This window comes from Triticum dicoccoides, chromosome 3B (assembly GCF_002162155.2).
Source record: "Triticum dicoccoides isolate Atlit2015 ecotype Zavitan chromosome 3B, WEW_v2.0, whole genome shotgun sequence".
NCBI lineage: Eukaryota > Viridiplantae > Streptophyta > Magnoliopsida > Poales > Poaceae > Triticum > Triticum dicoccoides.
This window is the reverse complement of record NC_041385.1, coordinates 635,050,964-635,074,842: the sequence shown is the minus strand read 5'-3', so window position 1 is coordinate 635,074,842 and position 23,879 is coordinate 635,050,964. Positions and strand designations below refer to the sequence as shown.

General features: G+C 43.1%; 3 protein-coding genes, 1 long non-coding RNA gene and 1 other non-coding gene across 15 annotated transcripts; 3 read left to right on the top strand and 2 right to left on the bottom strand.

Moving 5' to 3' along the window:
* The first annotated feature begins 230 nt into the window (after window positions 1–230).
* On the top strand, window positions 231–6,135 carry LOC119277544 (ubiquitin-conjugating enzyme E2 7). Its single transcript, XM_037558825.1, has 6 exons — window positions 231–466; window positions 567–669; window positions 2,044–2,141; window positions 2,216–2,316; window positions 4,405–4,482; window positions 5,799–6,135. Exons 1-6 carry the CDS (start codon window positions 415–417, stop codon window positions 5,874–5,876), a joined length of 510 nt encoding a protein of 169 aa, XP_037414722.1. The 5' UTR covers window positions 231–414; the 3' UTR covers window positions 5,877–6,135.
* Window positions 6,136–7,272: 1,137 nt separating this feature from the next.
* On the bottom strand, window positions 7,273–7,345 carry TRNAR-CCG. The gene has a single exon. It is a non-coding gene; the product is annotated as a tRNA-Arg (tRNA).
* Window positions 7,346–8,319: 974 nt separating this feature from the next.
* LOC119277545 lies at window positions 8,320–9,859 on the bottom strand. Its single transcript, XR_005137211.1, has 2 exons — window positions 9,636–9,859; window positions 8,320–8,594 (listed from the first exon to the last, which is right to left on the bottom strand). It is a non-coding gene; the product is annotated as an uncharacterized LOC119277545 (long non-coding RNA).
* Window positions 9,860–12,477: 2,618 nt separating this feature from the next.
* On the top strand, window positions 12,478–13,089 carry LOC119281704 (histone H2B.6). Its single transcript, XM_037562166.1, has one exon. The coding sequence runs from the start codon at window positions 12,535–12,537 to the stop codon at window positions 12,937–12,939; it is 405 nt and encodes a 134-aa protein (XP_037418063.1). The 5' UTR covers window positions 12,478–12,534; the 3' UTR covers window positions 12,940–13,089.
* A 3,077-nt stretch (window positions 13,090–16,166) lies between these two features.
* On the top strand, window positions 16,167–20,457 carry LOC119277542. 11 transcript variants are annotated; one of them, XR_005137209.1, is made up of 7 exons: window positions 16,167–16,583; window positions 16,660–16,743; window positions 18,615–18,724; window positions 18,813–18,913; window positions 19,095–19,153; window positions 19,749–19,814; window positions 20,175–20,457. XR_005137209.1 is itself a non-coding variant. In XM_037558823.1 (6 exons), the coding sequence occupies exons 1-6, from the start codon at window positions 16,523–16,525 to the stop codon at window positions 20,239–20,241; spliced, it is 441 nt and encodes a 146-aa protein (XP_037414720.1). In that variant the 5' UTR covers window positions 16,167–16,522; the 3' UTR covers window positions 20,242–20,457. The 11 variants fall into 11 exon arrangements, 2 of the variants coding, with proteins under 2 accessions (XP_037414720.1, XP_037414719.1); XR_005137205.1 differs by having other exon boundaries at window positions 18,813–18,979; XR_005137208.1 differs by lacking the exon at window positions 19,749–19,814.
* The last annotated feature ends 3,422 nt before the right edge of the window (window positions 20,458–23,879 follow it).

The following is a 23,879-nucleotide window of genomic DNA, read 5'->3' as shown; positions in this document are numbered from 1 at the left end:
CTTGTAATGCTGGTCAACTTTTTTGACATGGAATGTGGCCTTTTTCTAAAATCTAAAAGAAAAAGAGTCAATAAGAGCAGTGTTGGAATGAACTTGGAAATTAAACACGCAGTGAAGATTAAAAACTCGAAATGAACTCCTTCACCTTTGCCCGAAATGGACTTGGCATCTACATCAGCGGCCACCGGACTCCCCCCACTATAATTGGCTTTGCTGGCTGCTGCTGCCACTCATCAACAACCTCTCCGCTTTCTCCTTCCCGTCTCTCTCCTCTGGTCCCGATTCCCTTCTCCGAGCTTCCTCCCTATAAATAAGGCGGCCCGCGGCGGCCATCAATTCCCGTCACCGCCCACCGAGGCCGCGAATTATTCCTCCGCCCCGCCCGCCGCGAAAACCCTAGCCGCCGCCGATCCCATGGCCACCGCCTCCAGCCAGGCGAGCCTCCTCCTCCAGAAGCAGCTCCGAGGTGCGGATCCGGCCGCCGGCTCCCGATTCGTCTACCCACGCGCGTCGCTTTTCTCCCCCGCTCGGTTTTGGCTGATCTGGGTTACCGCGGTTTTATGCAGATCTCGCGAAGCACCCCGTCGATGGGTTTTCAGCTGGGCTCGTCGACGACAGCAACGTCTTCGAGTGGCAGGTCACCATCATCGGCCCGCCCGAGACCCTATAGTGAGTCCGGATTCCCCTACGATTCGCATCGCGTCTCGATTTCGCATCGCCGTGAATTCTGCCTGTTTTGTGCGTCTGTGACTAGCTCTGAAATTCTAGTGCCTCAGGTAGCGTAGCATGGGGTTGAATTTTCGTTGTCTCTAGATTGTTGTGGCGTGTTGGCATGGCTACCCTACCCGTAAATCGTAATACATGGCCGGTCGAGTTCCATCGGCGCTGTACGTGTGGGAGCGCACAGCCGCACAGGCAACTCTGTTTACTGGGCAGATACATCTGGTGATGGTGTGGAATTGGGGCTGCCGCGTTGCGGTGTGCAGATTCAAGGAAATTTGAGGTAGATCGTTCTGCATCATGTTAGCAGGTTGAGATATAGGAGTATATCATCTGGTTGGAGTTTTTAGTATAATATATGCAGATAGGGTAGATTGGGCCGCTCACCCCATTCTATGCAGGTAAGGTTCATGGTGGTTTCGGGGTTGATTCTTCAACTTCTTCCGTAGCACTCTGCTTTTGTAATTTAAATGCCGGGCAAGTTTGTGAGGCTTCTCTCAAGTAGTGACTAGTGACGCCCTGAAGTTTCATTCTAGTTTCATCAGGTGATTTGGTTCATGAGGGGAGTTTTCATAGGAATCATAAAATTCCCTTTCTGATGAAAATTTAAGTTGAGAGTAAATGCATCCAAGTGGAGTAAATTGATCCGTGCTGTTACTTAATGTCCAGATAGCAAGCTGAAACTATACATTTTTTAGGCCAGAGTTGTGCAGATACTTATTGGTTTTAAGTAGCACATGCTGGTACTAATAAGTGATAATAGTGTGGATCAATGAGTTCAATGTGCATATGCACCGCCGAACACCTCTCTTTGGTTCAAAACCTGTGCTCTCATTCATAGAGATGGGCTTGGGTTGTAAAGGGAGCTTGTCAACCACTTCAGTTTAGACCATCACTTGTACTCCCTGCCATTTGTTTGAAGTGTACCAAGCAGCAATTTGAATTGCTTTGTTGGTTTGTTCTCTTCCTGATTGAAATTGCTTGTAACAATTTGGCATATTTGGTAAAACATGTTTGTATAAATATTAATTAATTTAACAAGCATACACTATCAGATCCTTTTTACAATGCTGAAATTTTCTGTTCTCTTTATCTGGAAGAGAACTGGCGATGATCTAAGGAGCTTTGTTGTTGTTTTTGGATAGCTTAGATATTGCTTTCTTGCTTTGCGCTTTACTTTGGGGCTGTGTTGTATGGATCTTGCACCATCATGGCCTTTTTTTCTAATGCAAGAAAACATGCATTTCGGTGTGGTGGTTGATAGGGGGGGGGGGGGTATCGTATCCTTTTATCTGCTCAATAACATGGATTTTCTTTTTGCAGTGATGGAGGCTATTTCAATGCAATTATGAGCTTCCCACAAAATTATCCGAACAGCCCTCCAACAGTCAGATTCACTTCTGAAATGTGGCATCCTAATGGTCTGATTTTCACAATTAGAACTTTCATGTACTTGCACGATCCATCAATCTGACATTATGCTATTTTTTTCCAGTTTATCCAGATGGGCGGGTATGCATTTCTATTCTTCATCCACCTGGTGATGATCCCAACGGATATGAGCTCGCGAGTGAGCGTTGGACACCAGTCCATACGGTAGTGCTTCTTATTTAGTGTCTACCACGCTAAAATTTTGCTTCTGTTCCATTTCTTCTGCTTAATGCCTTTATCTGCTACATTTGTCGCCATACATCATCAAACATCATTCAAAAAGAAAAAAATGACCCTGTAATGCAATGTAATGCCAACTGGTAAAAAAAAGGCAAACAATTAAGTTCATTGATAATATCTGCATTATCATCACTACGACAACAACTAAGCCTTTAGTCCTAAGCAAGTTGGGGTGGGCTAGAGCTGAAACCCGTAAGATCTCAAAACGAACTCATGGTTTTGGCACGTGGATTGCTAACTTTCACCCACCCCTATCCATGGCTAGTTCTTTGGTGATATTCCAGTCCTTCAGATCTCTCTTTGCAAACTCCTCCCATGTCATGTTTGATCTACCCCGACCTCTCTTGACATTAGTAACACGCTTGAACCCTCCACTACGCATTGGAGCTTCTGGAGGCATGTGTTGTACTCCCTCCGTCCCAAAATAAGTGTCTCAAGCTTAGTACAATTTTGTACTAAAGTTAGTATAAAGTTGACACAGTTATTTTGGGACGGAGGGAGTACATGCTCAAACCATTCTCATACGATGTTGGACAAGCTTCTCTTCAATTAGTGCTACCCCAACTCTCTCATGTATATCATCATTCCGGACCCGATCCCTTCTCATGTGGCAACAAATCCATCTCAACGTGCACATCTGTGCTACACTTAAATGTTGAACATATCGCCTTTTAGTCGGCCAACACTCAGCGTCGTACAACATCGCGGGTCAAATCGCTTTACTATAGAACTTGCCTTTTAGCTTTTGTGGCACTCTCTTGTCACAGAGAATGCCAGAAACTTGGTGCCACTTCATCCATCCGGCTTTGATTTGATGGCTCACATCTTCATCGATATCACCATCCTTCTGCGGCATGACCCCAAATATCGGAAGGTGTCCTTCTGATGTACCACCTGCTCATCAAGGCTAACCTCCTCCTCATGCCTAGTTGTACTGAAACCGCACCTCATGTACTCATTCTTAATTCTACTAAGCCTAAAACCTTTCTATTCCAAAGTTTGTCTCCATAGCTCTAACTTTCTATTAACCCCTGTCTGACTATTATCAACTAGCACGACATCATCCACAAAGAGCATACATCATGGGGTACCTTGTGTATCCCTTGTGACCTCATCCATCACCAAATCAAATGGATAAGGGCTCAAAGCTGACCCTTTGTGCAGTCCTATTTTAATCACGTGGTCATCAGTGTCACCATCACTTGTCACAACATCATCGTACATGTCTTTGTACATCTTAACTAAAATGTGTTGTCATCAGTTCATCACTATTTCTTGTAAATTGTAACTAAAATTCAACTGAGAACAACCTGAGCGTAAAAAATCTAACTATTTGTCATTGTATTATAGAACAATGGCGATGCCTTTCTCGCGCACATGTACGTGTTTATGATGACCTTTTATGTCATATATCTTTACTTGTATAGCCTTTTTGTTTGTCCTTTTAATAAGAAAGATGCTCAAATATGGTGTTATAATCATTGGACTAAAGTGCTGTCATGTCTATGGTTAGAGTACTAAATCATTGTCTATGTATGAGCGTTGACAGTATCAGTTTAGTAGGTTCATTTAATAAAGGTTGGAAAACATGAAGAGGCTTTGACTGTTTTGGTCTTTTAGGATTCTGTTTTCTTGTTGTATGAATGAACACCATCTTCTGAAAATGCTCACACTCCATATGCTGATTGTTATAAATGCTTGAAAATACCAGAGCACTTGATTTTTATGCATGCTTTTGAATCCATCATCAGAAAGAGATAGTCATCTTATTAATTACACTCCTACTATGGCACTCTGAAATGCGTACACGTTTCACTGTTCTCCTCTCAAGCATATATATTTCTTTGGGTTAATTATGAGCTCAATATTGAGCATTTTCCACTTGATTGGAGTGCTCCTCTTGACCAGATTTTCTGTTTCCTTTTTAGTTTCTGATCGGAAGGTGGATAGTTAGCAGACACATGCCATTGTTTGTGAATAGTTGTTAATTTAAACTTTGGTCTCCATTTGCAGGTTGAGAGTATAGTATTAAGCATCATTTCGATGCTTTCTAGTCCAAATGATGAATCACCGGCAAATATTGAAGCAGCTGTAAGTTAACTTTAATAATTCCCATGAAAATTTCATTTTCCTGGTGATTTGTCTAGATGATAAATCATCCCATCCCCGTGTTTTCATGAGTTCAATGATCTTTGAAGTGCAGCAGGTGCTGCTATCTATTGATATATTGTAAAAAAGAAGCAATTACAGTTGCTGTTACTTGCCAATGCTGAATATTCTGTGCTGACAGCTCTAAGAAAGTTAACTGTTGTGCATGTTAGGTCACATTACGTTATATCGATTGTAAAGAGACCAGACAGCAATGGCTTGAAGTAGCAGGCTGCTTGGTGATGGAGGGTACTGGTTGGGGATGAATGGATCTAGGATATAGCCGGTCAAGAAAGGGAAGACGACAATGCGGTTTGGGGATGAACGGATCTAGGATATAGCCCGGTCAAGAAAGACAACAATGCGGTTTTAACTAGAGATTTTGTTTATTATCTCTTAGATAGAGCTGAGCCTAAGAGACGAACTAGAGTTATGATAAATCTATACTAGTCAACTGGGTATGTTAAGTAGCCAAAAACGGCACATGCAACTAAAATACGAATCATGGAGCTCACCAGTGCTATTCAGCAAGACATGCAGTCAGAAGACATATAGCTAACCTAACTATGCATCTAACTATCTAAGCGAACCCAGAATGTAACTGGACTTGTTCTTAATTCTTTTTCAGAAATTATTATTAATATTATCATCAACACCATCCTGTTGGGACACAGATCTCCACCTGTTGAGGTTACCTAGAACCCTGAAGGCCTTGTTTGGATGCGGGGGTAGCTATTTCCAGGGAAAAGATGAGCTGGTGGGAATATTCTTGGCAAAATAAAAGCCCCGTGGAAAATCGTGTGAGCATTTGGGAGAGAGAAGCGGATGCTGGTGTGTAGCGTCTTATTTCTTAGCCGCAGCACAGCAGGTCGTGAGGCGGAGGACACCAGAACCTCGCGTCGTGGGCAGTGGCGCATCATCGGAAGGACGGGGAGAACTTTTCCAGAGTGATGAGGTGAGGGTTTCCTAGCAAGGGAATCGGGGTGGGTTGGGGATGGAAATGCCTCTCCCTCTTGACACCAAATGGGCCTGCGTAAAGACCGGGGCGAAATTAACTCGGGCTCTTCCCACCCAGGCAAACAACGGGGATCCCTTGCTACCAAACTAGGCCTAAAGGTTCCAAGAGATACTCTTGCAGCCAGCTCTTCAGTGTCTTATGCTAACCTTGTAATACTTGTAATTTGAGCTGTCTTTTTGCTAAATGGAAAGTTATTGCTATAGTACTGTTTTGCACTTCCTAATGGATGTTTCTTGTGCAGAAGGACTGGAGAGAGAAGCAGGATGAGTTCAAGAAGAAGGTCAGGCGCGCCGTACGGAAATCCCAGGAAATGCTCTGAATAAAATGGGAGTACTGGGGAAGTTAGCCATGCCATTTCAGGTGTGGAGGGTTTTGCTGTTGATCTCCAAATGTCCATCCGACACTAGCAATTTCACTTCTCCCCTGTATATTTTCCATTAGCCTGTCTCCTGTGGAGGTCTTGGTTTTGACTCTGAAAACGCAACACATATTCTAAGGGTTTGGTTGTTGTAATTGTGTGGCTTCGGCTATCAATATTGAGAAACTTGGGAGAGCTGCTACTTACCATAATTCTTTAACCAATCTGATATAAACGAACACATGCCTGATCAGATAATAATTGTTGAAGTCCTCCAGAGTCGAACGTATATGTGTCTATGGGTGAAATCTGCTCTGATCTAGAGACGATTAAAACTCGTTGACCTACCAGTTTAGAAGCTAGTGCTCCATCTGTTCCCAAATGCAACTCTTTTTAGAGATTTCAACAAGGGACAACATACAGAGCAAAACTCGTTGACCTACCAGTTTAGAAGCTAGTGCTCCATCTGTTCCCAAATGCAACTCTTTTTAGAGATTTCAACAAGGGACAACATACAGAGCAAAATGAGTGAATGTACACACTTATTTTGGGACGGAAGGAGTACATCTGTATGTTGTAGTCCATTTGAAATATCTAAAAGGACTTGAACAGAGGGAGTATTATCATGGAACTGAAATCGTTCCACGGACCGAAGGTACAGGTGCGACAAATCTGCCTTGATTTCTGATTATCATCAGTGTATACGGATCCATTGAAACTAAATGGGAACTGTTCTATGATTGTCCTCTATCAATCTGAACAGAACTTGAACAAAATGCTTAGAACAAGCCATAGTACATCTTTGTTCCAAACATTGCTTCCATAGAAATCCAGCAAAATCTGGCCAAGGCAGCAGACACATCTACAAGATTAACTGGACATTATGTACAGCTTGCTCTATGGAAATGCTCGACTTAACTGTGCTAAAACAAATTCAATCTCTGCACATGACATACCCAAAATCAACTCAACTATAACTTCATAAACAACATCTTGAGCGCGCGTTCTGGATAATGATGGCCAATTGTCAACCAAGTCTGCCCTCGGATGGAATGGTCACATCCCCAACAAGTAGGACAAATTACATTTACAGCAACAGTCACCAAAGGGTTACATGACGCAAATGGATAAGCCATTTGGGGTAAAAAATGGCTGATAGGGATGCATGAGCACCGGCGAAATTCTGCACTCTGTGACAATCCTCTTGGCAGGAAGCTGGGGCCTTGGGACCAATAATGTTCACAAGAACGTTGAATACCTTGTGGGTGCTGCCAGTATGTCACTGTCTGCTGAAAAACACAAGAAACAAAAACAAAAGCCAAGACGAAATTTCCTCCACAAAAACTCAAGGCAAAATTGATCATAGTGGGATTCGAACCCACGACCTATAGATTCGGAATCTAACGCGATATCCACTTCGCTATATGACCATTCTTGGTTTCGAAACACAATTTTTGATACATAGGGGTACCTACATCCATGTCCTAGCTTCAAAGAGGGCAGGGCACCAGAGGCAGAAGATAAGGTTAAGGCACACACATAACTAGTATTAGTAACATCAAAGACTGAACTGACATCAAATTATCAGTAGGGGAAGCACACTCTGACTGATACATCTATAGAACTGATTAAATCGGTTAATTCGTGTGAAGGTTGTTGTTGCGAACGGGTTTTAGAGTTTGCGGGTGAAACTAGAACCAAAACAGAGGGTTGTAAACTGAACCCTAAGACATGTTCAGGGGGGTAATCTGGACTCCCATCTACATCTGTAGAATGATAACCAAAACACGGCAGATTTCCCAAAAATGCAACATATACAGCATTGGGTGATTTATTATTAACTCTTAAATGACGGCTTTACTAACACTATTGCACTGTACACAGACTTCTCTATCTAGGAACTGCATGCTAAGAGCAGTTCCAATGCTCCACCATCAGCAATATCTTGATGATGCCACATAGGATTGAATCTGCTGTGGAAGGTTAAAGAAGAGAGAGATGTAAAGACACGACTAAAATGGAAAACCAATGCATATGTAGGTCACTTTAGTGCTGAACGAATCCACCACGCCTCTGCCTCCAAAATGAAATCCCTGTTTGTCATATTTCTTCCTCTAACCTTGCCCATATTCCCTTACAAATTCAGTGATTGTTCTCTGTCTAGTTTCTTCCTGCTGTGGTAACCGACGGGGAGACACCGCCACTGCCCTCAGACAGCTACCTACTCTCCCATCAGAGGTCACCCCTCCACCGGATCTGCACGGCCTGCGGCAACACCGGCCAGGGGTTCCTTCGCCATTGACTGTCTCCAGTGAAGGCAACATCATCACCACTTGCTGTGTGCTGAGTTTAAGGTGTTACTTTTGTTCAGGTCTGGTTGGGAGAGTCAGAAACATGGAGCAGCTTTTGGGCAAACACTAAGCAAGCTTATGTGATACTACTCTTGAGTGATACAATGCAGTGTATAGCAATAGTAGAGATAATATCGGCTGATACATATACTCTCACACTCTGTAATACCTGTCTTTTGCATTAGAGGTTACATGTTCCTCACCGTAATGACAGTACAAATTGGGATTTAAATGCAGTGCCTGTTTAAAAAGGGCAACCTGGTGCATGTAGCTCCCGCTTGCGCAGGGTCCAGGGAAGGGTCCGACCACTTTGGGAGCTTTTTTCTCTCTGCAAATGAATGTTCAATGAACTGCCGGTGAGATGCTGTGCCTGCCAGCAGTTTGTTTCTATTGTTTATTGCAAAGAACTTAGCAAAGTTGGTACTAGTTCAACATATCTCTTCTATTTTACATGCTCCACAAGTTGGCCACAAGAACAAAATGTTTCTACTGATTATATGCAACAAAACAGAAGCTTCTAAATACAGCACAAAGTATAACCCATTGAGAAAGATGCATCAATACCTCTATTAAAAGCAACAAGATACAGTTTAAGATGCAGTGCATTGCGAGTACCCTAATGGTACATTTTAGGAACAAGTGAAAAGAAAATGTGAGGCACACGCAAGACAAGAGTCCATCTTGATTCTGTTCAGGTTAGGTGTAAGTACATCATAATAAACAGGAACATCTAGACCTGTTTTCACTCCATACTAACAGGAACCATGTACAGATGGGGCAATTCAATCACAATCCTGCCTCTAGGGTGATTGCTGAGGGGGAACCAGCAACTGTGTCTAAGTTCAACCGGGAGGCACCAATCAGGTAAGAGTACGTTCCTGACATTGGTGCTTCGTTCAGAGATGTACCATGTTTCATAGGTTCCCAATCCTAATCGAGAGGGACCGCGGCAGGAAAGCAACCGCGGACACCAAACAAGGCAAAGCACTCCATGTCACAAACTCTAAGACAAGCTCGGTTACAAAATACTCCCTCTGTCCCAAAGTAAGTGTCTTAATCTTAGTACAACTTTGTACTAATATTAGTACAAAGTTGAGACCCTTATTATGGGACGGAGGGAGTACTACAGAGTACTGTATTTGCTAACCCTGAGAGGTGAGCTAAGCAGACGAAAAATTTCAGCAGATCTGACCTAGGGGCTCCCTGCTCGATTGAAAAGGATCAAGTCGTCGTCAGACTATGACAGATCAGATCGCGGCTACGGAAGGCGAACCTTAGCGGGCGGGGATCATCTGCCAATGGGTGGGGTCTTGGCCGTGTGCATGGAGGGATGGGCCATGGGGGTGGGAGGAGATGGAACAGAGCGTACCGGCGATCCATCGGGGAAGCCGGCGACGACGTGGACGATCATATGGGCTGCTGGAGCACTCGGGGTCGACCTCGCTGGAAGCGCGCCGGTGGTGATCCACCGCCGGCCTCGCGCGTGCCGGCGCCGCGATCCGAGCGAGGGAGGAAGCAACGGCGGCGGAGAAAAGGTCTTCCCCGCGAAACGCCGCGCTCCCTGCGGGGAAGTCTTAAGGACGTGTCTAATCGAACTCTAAAAAGCGCTTATAACTCCTTAAAAGATTTTCTTTGATTTCTTTTCAGGGCGCTACATGTCGAGCAGGTACTCGTCCCTATGAGCACACACTTGAGATTTTACAGAGTGCATGTTTGGATTGTGACCATCCTTACCAAACTATTTTGCCACACTTTGTCTCACTAGAGTTGCTCAAATTTTTAGTTACACTTAGCTTGCCTTAGCAAATCTTATAACACTTTTTGTATCTATGAGATGTGGATTTTAGAGCATCTACAGCCGGACCTCTCAAACCCGCCTCATATGGCCGAGCAGGCTGCCCGGTCAGTAACGATCACGTTTTTTTGACCCAAACGGACGCCTCAAACGGGCCTCAAACACCCGGGCTGACCGGCACCCCCCATATCCAGCCCGAATATGAACCGGATATGGGGGCGCCCAAGCACGCCCGCTCGTCGGACCCGACCCATGCTGGCCCACCCGACCCCACTTATATTTGTCCCCATCCTCTCGCCGGAGCAAAACCCTAACCACTTCACTCCACTCCCCTCTGCCACCCGAGCTCACCTCCGGCGGTTTCCGGCCTTCTCTGCCATGGCAGGCTGCGGATCGAACTCTGACCAGTCTGGATCCGTCGATTGGGGTGTCATCCCGCGTGGGTTGGAGGAGGCAATGGCAGTCCACATTGCATTCCGCTGCTCCAGGGAGGATAACGCCCGGCCGGCGGACGGATCCGTTCGTCGCGACGCCATAGCGTCGACTCACCGGGCGCTTGGGTCCTCTGGTGTTGGATCCTCGCGGTCCCGGCCGGAACACCTGTCCTTCCCCATCATCGGTCGGGCAGAGCATGAGTCCCACCGTGAATGGGCGGCCCGCTGTGGGAAGGAGAGGATAAGGGCCAAAGAGGCCCGTATCACGGCGGAAATGACGGCGACAAAGGCGGCTGATGCGGCGGCGCGGGCGACCGCAGAGGGGGGGAGCCGTTCGCACCCACATTGTGAAGAAACGACAGCGGAGAAACACGCGCGCCCTCGCCCGAGAGCAGAATCGGGCGGTCCGTGTCATGGCCGGACTGCCACCGAATGAGGACAGCGACGGGAAGGACAACTCCGACAACGAGCAAATCCGGCTCGATCCGTGTTGCATCTTCGACCGGTACATCGTTTCGCTTCCTTCTAAGGGGTTAAGCAACTCTCAAAACCTTTAACTCCTATAAAAAGGGGGGAGTGCTTGTTCGCTGGCTGATCTTTTAAAAAGACCGGCTGGGTTACCAGCCATCCAACCTGAGCCCATGATGGCAACAAGACCCTTGTTACAGAAAAATATCTTAAAACAAAAGCCTTGTTGCAAAAAAAAATACCCCCAAAAAATACTATAGCTCGCGATTGTGTTCGTCGAGATTGCAACAAGAGTTATGTTGCAATTGCAACATGACCCTTGTTGCAGTGTGACGAGGCTGCAAGGGAGGTAGGGCGCGTGGCAATGACGACCGGAGCCGGCCATGACGGTTTCCATGGTGGCGGCGACATCGCAGGGTGAGATGATCCGATGATGACGCATCGTTGGTGGTTGTGCCTTGCCAGATTCAGCAATGGTGCATCGTCGGCTACCGTGTCTGGCATCTGGCCAGATCTGGCGACGTCCCATTATCGGTGCCGAGGTCCGTGATGGTCAGAAGATGAGGTCTGCCATGGCGGCACCTAGCGTTCGTGGTTGGTTGCGAATGCGAGGAGAAGAGAGGTGGAGGAGGAAGGGAAGGGGCACGGCGGTGGACGTACGGCTCGCTGGTGACGATGCTCCCGGCGACTGGCCAGATGGAATAATGCGATGTGGAGTACGTTGCTTTCGATCCGATCGGGGGCATGGAAGACACTAGGTTGACTTTGTTTACCTGTATGCAACAAACCCTCTCTTGCGCTTCGTAGAATTGCAACAAGGGCCATGTTGCAGAAAGTTAGCCCATGGTGATATTCCCACCGGTCCATATCCTGAAGTCCTCAAAACTCAACAAAAGTCGGGACCCCCCGCCCTCGTGCAGTTCTCACAAGAAAACTCTAACCTACATACATAAACCGAATCATGTGACTAAAAATTATTTGCTATTCAAAAGTTCACGTCAACTTTGGTTATTATCGAAACCAAGGCAAAGTTAAATGGTTATTATAGGAACCTAGCCATGTCTATGTATAAAACCATATAAACCAAAGCATAAAAACCACATAAACCAAAAACCGAATAAACCAAATCGAAACAAACGGAAAAATACTGAATGCACACCCTTTACCCAATCCAAATACCACTTAAAAAACATCAAATCCAAATCACCACACAGTCCCTGTGACCCCCCCTTCGCACTCCAATCCATCACAAAGCACCCAAAATAGACCTTCCCGCTCGAATTCCACATCCCAAATTTTCGATTGCCGCACAAACTCACCACAAAACCACAAGGTCACACCTACCCACACGGATCCACCCCATCCTCGCGCCCAAATCCGACCGTCCATCAAATCCAACACCCCACACCCTGCCACCTCAACGATCCGAACCCCAGCCCTCTCCGCCAATCACGCCCTTCGCGCACGCCTATATATTCCCAGCCGCCTGTCCCCTCAAACCCACACCTCAAACCCTAAACGCAGATCTTCCACCTTTGCGCCGCCTCTTGCCTCTCCTCCTAGAAACTACCATGGCGCCCAAGGCCGAGAAGAAGCCTGCTGCAGAGAAGAAGTTGGTGAAGTCGGAGAAGAAGCCCAAGGTGGAGAAGCACGTGCCCGGGAAGGAGGGCGACACTAACAAGAAGAAGGCCAAGAAGAGCAATGAGACATACAAGATCTACATCTTCAAGGTGCTCAAGCAGATTGACCCGAACATGGGTATCTCCTCCAAATCAATGTCCATCATCAACTCCATCATCAACGACATCTTTGAGAGGCTCGCCGGCGAGTCGGCAAAGCTCGCACGCTACAACAAGAAGCCCACCATCACCTCCCGGGAGATCCAGACTGCCGTGCGCCTTGTCCTTCCAGGCGAGCTTGCCAAGCACGCCGTCTCCGAGGGAACCAAGGCCGTTACCAGATTCACCGTGTATTAGATCGCCACCAGGACTTTCTTAGTCTGGTTTGGTTTCTTCATTTGTCAACAAAAATATGGGGTTATGTTTCCCTATGCAAAAATGTAGAATGAGTTGGATTTGCTAATCAATAAATTATCCAATGTTTGTTTGAAATTTGCTTTTCTTTAATTTGATCTCACCAACCCTTTAATTTTTACCTCTTATATATTATTTGGTAATATAACCCTGTAATTCTGCCTTGGATGATCTCCTTGAATTAAACCTCCATGATTAATCTGTTAACGGAGGGCCCCCCTTGTAGATGTCGTGAGATATACCGGCTACATATTGTTGTATATGTGAAAAGTTTTTATTTGACCTGATATGTTAACATATTACTATTTATTTTTAGGGGAAAGATTTATGTGTGAGTTTTTAATACCATTAACTCATTATAATAATTTTAAACATCAAACCATATCTTTACCTCTTTACCTACTAATAAACCACCAATCGCTTCTGGTCGTCCGTCAAAAAAATTGCCCCCGAAGTTCGCATTAATTACCCACTACGCCACCGGTAAGTGAGAAAAACGGTTCGCTGTGGCTGCATCCGCGTCGCGTCTGGTTCATATAAAGCAACACTCATTGATATATCAAGTATACGTGACTAGCCGCTGGGTTCGAACCGTGCTCTCCTCCTTTTGTTTTTTCTTTCTTTTCTTTTGGCTGCACCACGTAATATTCAGTTAATAAGAAGAAATTCCCTCGCATAAAAACATATCATACATATGTGCTTCACTGGTTAGAGCCTAACTCTTTCAACTGGGAGACCTAGGTTGATTTTAGAGGAATTCATAAAAGTATTGATCTAGAGCTTGAATGTCTGAGCAACTCAACTTAATTGTTAAAACATATTATTATTTCTGAACATATAATTTCTGCGCTCCCTAATTGTTACAGAAAGGAGAATCAAGATCTTTGTTTATATGTTGGATACGATTGTTGGTATAATTTCGTGTGGTCCTTTTCTTTTGTCAGATTGTATTATATATACAGACTTCCATGATACATATATTGCTGTCGCTTGAAATCAACTACTTTTGAAAGAGGAACAGATGTATGTATTAAAATTACAGCTCACTAATCTGGCCGGATCTTGCATGTCCAATTCCATGCACTCTTCGGAGCAGCTCTCTCTGCCTCCCCAAGCACTTCTCTCTCCCCACCCTAGCTTGAAGACGAGCTGCACCCAGTCGGATGGATATAGCCAGGTACTTACGTGAGACTGGAATTTATTCCTGATAGATAGTTATTGAACTGACAACCATTAAAAGCAGCGCTGCGTACATATGGCATCTATAAAAGGCGTCTTCTCTAAGCTCTCGATCAGTATATCTATCATGTATTCATTAATCACTACTATATATATTAAATATACGAATCTCAAATGCCCAACTTGTTGCGTAGATGTCGTCCTCGCCTGTCGCCGTGTCCCAAAAAACCGCACCGCTACTCACTACTACTACTTAGAGGCTTAGATACGAAATGAATATAGTCGAGTAGGGCATTTTGGAGATCGAGCTCCATGGAGCCCTTTATTTTGAAAAATTTAAAATTCATAAATTTCATTTCAAAAAAATCTGGAAAAAATACACATGTATGAGAGGATGTAAAGTGTATGTGTGAAAAAATTCAGGATGAAATACCTTGAATTGTGAGCTGCTCCCCCAAAAAAAATCATGGACTTTAAAAATGAACAGTACATATGTTAGAAAGCCTTAGATTTGTCTTTTTTTGTGTAGCTCACATTTTAATGTATTTCCACCTGAAAATTTGCACACATGTACATTATGTATCTAGATATATCTGTATTTAATTTCAGAATTTTTTGAAACTGAAAATTTTGAATTTTGAAGTTTTCAAATAAAGGCCTCCATGGAGCTCGGTCTCCGTTTGGCATTTTTGCAACTTGATGAGGTTCTGAATTAACTTAAGGTAGTGTGCTTGCCTTTTTATGATATATGGTGTAATAAATTTGTCTCCTTTAGTATTTTTTGTACTAAATGAATATAGTTCTATCTGTTCCCTAAGGTTTTTTTTATTTCTGCTTCTTATATTGTGATAGCATAGGTGCGGCATATTCGTATTAAATCTGAAACATATGTGATCTTAAATTATTTTGGCATAATCTAGAATTTATTTCATGGGCTTAGTTTGTACTTTGCCATTCTATGTGAGAATAAGATGTATTTTTAATTATATACTCACATATGGTCATCTGATTAAGATTTGAGTATAAGCAAGCAATTGTCAAAGTTGTCATGAAAAACACTAGGCTTCTCATTACAGTGGATGGTAAAATTTCTTTTACACTGATGTTATGGGTGCGTGAAAGCGGTGTGCTAGAGTGTTATTACCAAGTTCATCATCTTATGATTCATCGCATTTGCCGTGACTAGATGGACAACTTGACCACCATCGGCGGCGGTGACCAAGAGGAAAAGCTGCAACGTGGATGTTGCAAAAAGGATGTGCGAAGATTTGTTTCTCCCGTTGCAACGCACAGATTTTTTAGCTATAAGAATTCATCTTCAAATGGTGTAGGAATCCACGAAATACCATTCCCTGGTTTCGTAATTTTGATATTCCTAAAACCTATTAGGATTTATGATATTTTAGAAAAAGAGAGGATTTAGGATGCATATCCGAAGGAGATGTGCATCTACCGTGTTCTTCAGCGGTTCTGATAGAGTAATTTTTCTAAATTGATTTGAGATGTCGAATATGCTTATACTTGTGGTTCGCTTCATGGTTCCCTGTAGAACTGAATGGAGAAAAAAATAATAATCAAACAGATTTAAGTTGCTAAATTATAATTAGTTGAAAAAGGTATTATTTTGTCTATCCATGCTTATGCTTCTTTTTTATCAGCAAAAGAAGCTGTGTAACAGGAAACTCCTTCCTCACATTGAGTGTGATAAAAAGTAGCATGGATCTTATTTTGTAATGTAAAATTTCAGTTTTAGTAGATTTGCATCTGTTTCAAAGGTATTGCTTTTCAGAGATAATTAATGATACAATTAAGGAAAATGCAAAAAAAAATCTCCCGTTGCAACGCACGGGCATTTTTCCTAGTCCTAGTATTAATAAAGCGGCTATCGCTTCTGGGCGTACGTCATTAGCCATTTTGCTAAAAAGTCCCTGTTGTTTTGCACAATTAACCCGCAGTCACGATCTAAGTGAAATAACTGTTCCTCCGGGAAAAAAAGGTTCACCGCATCCCCCCACCCGCACGCCGGCGCTTGCATCGCCCCCACGGCTCCGCCTCGCTTGGCACCGGCCCACCTCGCCGCCGGCCCTCCCCCTCACCTTCTCCCACCTTGCAGCGCCGGCGTGTGCCAGATCCGCCTGCATCCCCCAGCCAACCATCCCTCTCACATCTCATCTCTCTCTCCATGCGGCTCCTCGCTGCGCTACCTGCCGCGGCTGATCCAAACGACGTCCGGCGAATCCCCACCACCACGAAGCACCGCTCGAGGCCCCCTCGCACTCGTGGCGCCCTCTCATACGACTAGATCCGGCGCTCGCGGCCAGTAAAGCTCACCGGCGACCCTCCTCCCATGGCTAGGGTTTCGGGCATCTACTCCGGCGCCGGTGGCCAAGTTGCCCTCCTCTCGTCCGGTGAGTGCATCCCCTCCCCTGGATTCGCCCTCTACCTCTCCCTTTCTCTAACCTCTGCTCTTCTCTTCCCCTGTAGACGTGGAGGGAGGTACTGTGGACAGCCTTCCTGCTGCTCGGGACGAAGTAGCCATGGAGCTTCCTCCTCCTCCTCTGGCTTCAGGTGAGTTTGTCCGCCGTGATCCATCTAACGGCCAGCGCGATGACCTAGAAAGTAGGACAGGGCCTGGACATGGTAGGTCACAAACATCCATCTATTTTGCCCTCCTGTACATATTTTGATGTTGGATCGGTGCTGTGTTTCAATTGCTAAGAAAGCAGAATAAAAGGGCTATGTTCTGTAGTTAGCAGCTGGACCTAGGCGTCTCCATATCATACCTCCACAAAGAAAATATCATACTAAATCTACTATTATGTCAGTTTGCCCATATGCACAATTTACCTTTTTCCTAACAAGTTCCGATCCTCACCCCTTCACTAGCTACTTACTCATGGTGCTGGTCAATGCACTCTATGTGGTAAACTGCTACGAGGCTCTATTCTTTTTCTTCAAAATAAATTACTTTAATTATAAGAGATGGAGTTTTTTCCAGGAATATTTGATTACTGTTTGGTTTGATCAGCTAGGGATACCATATTTTTGAAAAGCAATCAAAATCTGTTTCTGGGTAGATGCACTGCAAAAATACCAGCATCATTAGAACATAAAGATAGGGATGTGCTTAATAATTACCCTCACTGTCCTACTGATAGTTCTCTTTGTTCTTGCAAAGGTGCTTATTAATCCACTGAAACCATGTTATAAGATGCAATTGTTTTATCTCCTGAAAAAGCATGAAGATTTGTTTCTTTTAGTAATTAATTGAAACCACCTGTAAGCCTGCAATGAAGCTTCTATTATTTTTGTCTCATCAATTCGGTAGCTATTTTATGCAATATGTTTTACTTAAATTTCAGCAAAGGGAGCATCTATATTTTGACATATGAACTGGTCTCTTTTTCTTTTCTTGACGGAGCGCACCTGGGCTCTTGAACGGCATTCAATACCCTGGTCATATCCTCAAATTAAGCCAATCTCACCATGGGTCTTATTCGCTGCCACCACCGGCATGTTTCCAGCCGACCACCCAAAGACACTAACTTCATGCAAAATCGCATTGCAGATCGCAGGTGCAGCAGACTTGATCCCCTTAGATTGATCCCACACTTAGATTTGTCCGATGGTAATCCATGTCGTCATTAGCATGATGCCTTGCAAAGTGGGGCTGACCAGGGTAGTGTCTGTACACAGTGGGTCATAAGCCTCTGCTGCTTTGTCGTACAAGCTATGCTTTTGCTGATGCTGTGTGTTTCACTTCATAATATTTTTCATCAGCATATTCATCACGTCTTACACTACGGTCTCGGCAGGAAGTAGTATACTTCATAATAAAGTGAAAACTGTAGATATGTTTTAAAGGCAGACTGGTCATCGTTTGCTACCAAGATGTGGGCGAGAGCGCGTAATCGATGATAGGCTGAGGAGGCTAAGCCGATATGCAGTGGCTGGTACCTGTTGGATGTCATTGACGGCTAAGTGCAACCTGTGGCACAAGACGCCGACAAAGGGATTCTCAGCACCTGCTAAACTGGCCTAAGAATTTGATTGTTATTCTGCTTTAGTTACGGGTACTGTTCTTCTATCCAATTGAATGATTCTCATGTGATGCATGGCTGGGTCTTGGCTTCATATAATATATTTTGGAGCACTCGTTCCAATGGATATGACGGTCTGCAAGTGTAGGATGGCTGATGCTTGCCTTTATATATCTGGATTTTGGTGTTGGTCTGATTGCTCCAGTTTTTACTGTTAGTATACATGCATTAGCATGAAGTAACTAACAAAAAGTTACTATATCATAGGAGCTAATATTTTTTAATGCCATACTTATAAGCGATCTAGATAATTCATAGCTGTAATGCCATTTAAATTTCTCAATGCATTGCTTCTGAACAGTTGTCAATAATCATGCCTTTTTGCTTTCTTTTTGCTAGCATCATGTCGATATGGCACTGTGAAAATTGAAGATTTGGTATGGAGTCGCAAAAACTGCAATACTCTCGGTAATGCAGAAAAAACAAAGATTTCATGGTCTTCAACCTTTGTATGTGACTAATGTCCTACCTCTATCACTACTTGCATCATGTTAGTGCATTGTCTATTAACACTTCATTTTATTATTTTCTTTGTAGATTCAAAAGATACATGGATGATTATATGGGTGTGTGGCAAGTATACTGCAATGATGATGATGTTTCGGTTCATCATGATGATGATGGATGCTTTCAGTTTAGTTAAGTTGTAGGAATTTTGTTCCTGTTGGATGATGTTTCTCAGTTAAGGTTTAGTTAAGTTGTAGGTATGTTGATGGATGCTTTCAGTTTAAGTCTGGTTGTCAAGAAAATATTCATTTTTCTGTAGGTCCATGTTTCTTTTGGTGGGATCTATTTAATTTGAAGTACTTCTTTCTACAGAGACAACTTGTTCACAAGGAGTGTGCTTCCTTCTACAGAGACAGCTGGTACACATGGAGGTAGTGAAACACATTCAGAAACACTTGAGATATTTGTCGCATATTGTATTTTTTAAGCTGGTGATTGTTGTTATTGTTTTGCTGCGATTTATTAGATTCTTCTGTGTTGTGCCATGTTTATGCATACATTAACAGTTGGCAAACTCTTATCGTCGATTAATTAGCGATCTCCAGCCAGTTTAGTGATAGAGATGTAATTGGCAGTATCTGATACTGAACAATTTCATTTTGTTTCCACAATTACCACTCCACCAAACTAATTCCCTTACCTAATTATAGTGCAACTAAATTGAGATAATTTTTTTCCTTTTATTCTGGGTCCTGTATCCTAAAATGAGTTGCCAAATTATTTGTACAGGGTGGTCAAGGCAATGTCTATTTGTTGTTGTTGGGCCAATATTTGTTTTTGTTCTTTGGTATTGTACTATTTTGTTCAATGAAATACTTCAGAATGACAATGCGACAACATATGTAAACATTCTTTACTACTTTCTCAGTCTGTGATGAAATCATTGGAAGTTGTAGGCCTTTGTAGCTTTGATGCTTGCTCTTCTGCGGCTGGAGATAAGACTGCTACACTGTTCTTTAATTGTAGGTTGCATCAATGGTAACGCTGGTTTCACAAAAACAAGATTGCTAGGATATGCTGCTTATCATTACGGTGAATACATTATTGTTCCTTTTGTTTGTGGTTTGACAAACCGTTACCAAATGATTTCTACATCGTACATTGTGGCACTCGAAAAGAGCACTCCCATTTCCTGTTAATTTGATGATTTAAGAGATGTTTGACTACTATCATGTCAAGTTGGATGTTTTGCATCATTATTTTTTACTTCCTAATAGCTTACTCTTTATTTCGGAATAATAGATTTTTAACAATCTTTAGCATCACCACCTCACTTATAGAAAGTACTGATATATATGTGTGCCTGATAAATTGTTGCACAAGATTCTGATTTCACCATATATATTCTTTACAAAATACTATCACTTTCTCCTCATTTTTTTTAATTTTCAGGTTGGGTTCGTTACTCGTGGTGGCAAAAAAGATGGCACCTACCTTGTATCTTGTTGGCCAAGGGTAGGAAGGGACACTTTGCAGATGGAAGGGGGTGTTGTAGGGCAGTTACTCTAAAGGAATGAATGGAAAAAGGCAGAGGTGTTTATCATCGAAAACTAAACTTGCATGTACCCATCTTATGTGAATAAGCATGTAACCAGCTTATATCGATATTTTCATTGTAATGGAGACATAAGACACAAGTGACATGTTAAACTCAAATAATATTTTTATTAGTATCTCAAAGCTGGAAATGCACGAGTGTGATATGGTGAGAGAAGAAGAAATACACGAGAATTCGGAACGCATACATTAGACACAATTGGTATTGAACAACTACTCCCTCCGTTCCGAATTACTTGTTAGATACATCCATTTATGCGCGACGAGTAATTTGGAACGGAAAGAGTATTAGATATGCCCCGTAGCAATGTATGGGTGTCTGTCACGCGCTTTTTGCAAACAAAAAAACTCTGTTATCTGTAAATTAACCAACAGTACACGTTTAAGTCACAACCGATTTTTTTTGAATTTTCTTAGAAAACCCCCTGATGTTTCAGTTAATCAACCTGCTGTCCATATTTAAGTCAGCTAAATCCTTTTTTAACATAAAACCCCCTGATTTTTCAGTTAATTAATCCACAATTTATCTAAAATAAAATTAATCATAACTTTTAAACCGTAACTCCGATTGTGATATGTTATATATGAAATTTGATTAGAAAAATATATAGAATCTAAATATGATGTTATTTTTAGCTGTTAAATGTTTGTACAATATTATTTTGATGCAAACTTAATCTATAGTGCACGGTCTAGTTTTTTTTCGTACCGGCAATGATTAGAATTGGAAATAAATACCCACTAAAACCAAATAAATACCCACAACCAGATTGAGAGGAAATAAAACATCGATAACAACACATGCACATCTTTGAAAAACCTCGCATGGAAAAACAACATATTTCTCATTTTATTCCGAACGAGTGTGTGCGCGCGCGAGAGAGAGACGCGTTAGGTCTAACCTCATTCAAACGTATTTCTGTTATGTTGGCATTGAGGCTACCGTCGGCAACACAAATATGATGCCATATGAAAATAAAGGACGTGCACCTATTAGGGTCTTGAGTCATGGTTATTGAGTTAATAGCGTGTGTTATTTTCTCTCCCGTTGCAACGCACGGGCTCTTTTGCTAGTTGTAGTCTATATCTTTACCTGATAATAAAGCACCAATCGCTTCTGCCCGCTCACTGGCGCGGCATTTTTGCAAAAGTTTCCTTGTACTTTTTGGTAACTGAACCCACAATCCCTTTTTAAGTGGATTATGAGAAAACTTCTATTTTCACAAAAAGACCATGTGCTTTGGTTTATTGAACCCGCAGTCCTTTCTAGATTGGCTAATTGGTAAACACATGGGTCTTCTTCCCTTTGGTGTGTGTTCTGCTTGATTCGCACGGGCATGGCGCCACCGCCGGCGGCCGGTCTTCTTCCGGCCATCCATAGCCGGAGATCTTCTTCTCTGGTCATCTGCCTCCCTGTCCTCCTTCCCCTCCTCATTTGTCCCTAATCTTCTCCGAAGGTTAATCTTCACCTTCTTCCTCCCGTGCCGCTCGGTCGGCCACCGTCGAGCCACCATGCCCCAAGCTCCTTGCTCGTGCTGATCCGTCGCCGTGCTCTCCCTCCGAGGTCACTCGCTGAAACAATCCACCACGGGCGTGTGGACAGTTCCTCAACAGCGAGCCCGTCAAGATCCACCACGCATAACCTGTTCCCCGCCTCCCTCTCCGTGCAAGCTCGATTCATTGGTCGGGTTGCTAGATCCTTGGTGGGGAGCGCCCCTCCGCTCGCCAGCGGGGTGGACATAGCCCTAGGCCAAGCGTGTCATACACCGCCACACCAAGTTGTGCACCACCATGGATGCAGATGCCGAGTCCCGGGCTTCCCCTAACCTGGCCCTCCAGGCTGCAATCTACGGAGGCCGGCCTTGGTTATCTCCCCTCGTGGCCGATCAAGGAGGCGAACAATGTCAATATGTCATTGACACCTCAGGGTATGACCGCCACATCTGTTAAAAAATTGACAAAAATACTATTGATTGACTGAATGATAAGAATGTTTCTGTTTTGTCTGTTTAATTCAGTCCTTGGGCTATCCGTGGAGAACACACACTCCATGGTCCAGACTTGTGACTATACTTAAGCAGAAGATGAAATTATTATATGATCTCTTCATGATTGATCGCGGGGTTGCGAGTGAAATTTGTGTATGGAGCATCAGTATCATGGACATACAGTTGGCAGGCTTCAGTTATGTGTACTTGGTTGGAGATATATGAAGCATAAGGGACCGGCTCATTCACACTTGAGATTCGGTAATGTTCTTGCAATCATTTAGTTAAGATATGCAGGTCTAAAAAACAAGCACCGCATGAATCAGATGTCAATGAGGCTGCACGACTTTGCAAGAAGCTGAATATAAAAGAAACAAAATGGAGACAACTCGATGATTTAGGAACTATACGTCATTGATGACAGGCACTTCTCTAGTCAGGGGAGAGGATTTTTTTATGCCTAGAACTTTTGGTGCTACATATTTAAATAGTCCAGTGTCCAGTATTATGGGATCCACTCACTCTACAAGTACTGCAGCTCTTAAAAGTGCTAAGTTAATGAAAATGGTGTTCCACTAAAAAATAACAAGAATGGATCGGTGCTTTTCTTGAATCCCCTCTGTTTGAACTAATGCCACGTATTTTTAAGAATAATTTGTGTATGAATTGTCAATCTAAATATGGTTGACAGATTCTGTACGGACGGAAATTTGAAGCAGATTAGGCAGGGGTCTTCGTTTGAGAGGTTGCAGAGTGGATGAACTACACTCCTGCATCCACTATGGAGGCAGATAATGCTTATCCTAAATTTCCTCCTCTAAAATAAAAACAGTTTTTAGGTCTATATTGGCAACAATACTCTTCACTGGATTATGAGCCAAATGAAGGGAACTAGGGAAGGAGGTCTGATTTGCATCTCCTGAAGCAGTGCATCACAAAATTATTTCATTTGGGATGCGTTCCTTCCATCAGAGTGTCAAAAAAGGACAATAAGGTCACTTTGAGGACATCTCACACTGATATTTATGTGAGGCCTTAGCAATTTTTTTTTCTGTTTTACTTGAGCTAATATTTAGTGACCGAGTGTTAGCCAATGATATTATTTGATGTTACTCATGGAGATGATTTGGATGTTGTGTGTTATTTCTTTATTACACATGCTATAAGTCTCAGATTAGCTTCATAGTATATCTACCCCTTTCCGCCTCTCAGAATTAAGATGTGTAGGTTCTGAATATTTCTTGGATTTATGACAATAGACTGTATGATTATCTATGGTAATCAGAATTTAGAGCTATACAAGATTTGAATTACAATGTTCTTTTATACAACAATAAGGCTACATATTTTCAGTAAGTTCGTTTCATTTTTAAATGGTTGAGATGATGTCATCAATCCATTGGAGTAGAAGGGAAGAAAGATCTGAAATTGGTAAAAACATGGCAAATACAGTTGCATTTCATATCTTAAAAGTAGGAGATGCATATTAGTAGGAACTTAATAGTTGGCATCCAAATTCAGGTACATCTCTGATCTGATCTCTTTGTATCGA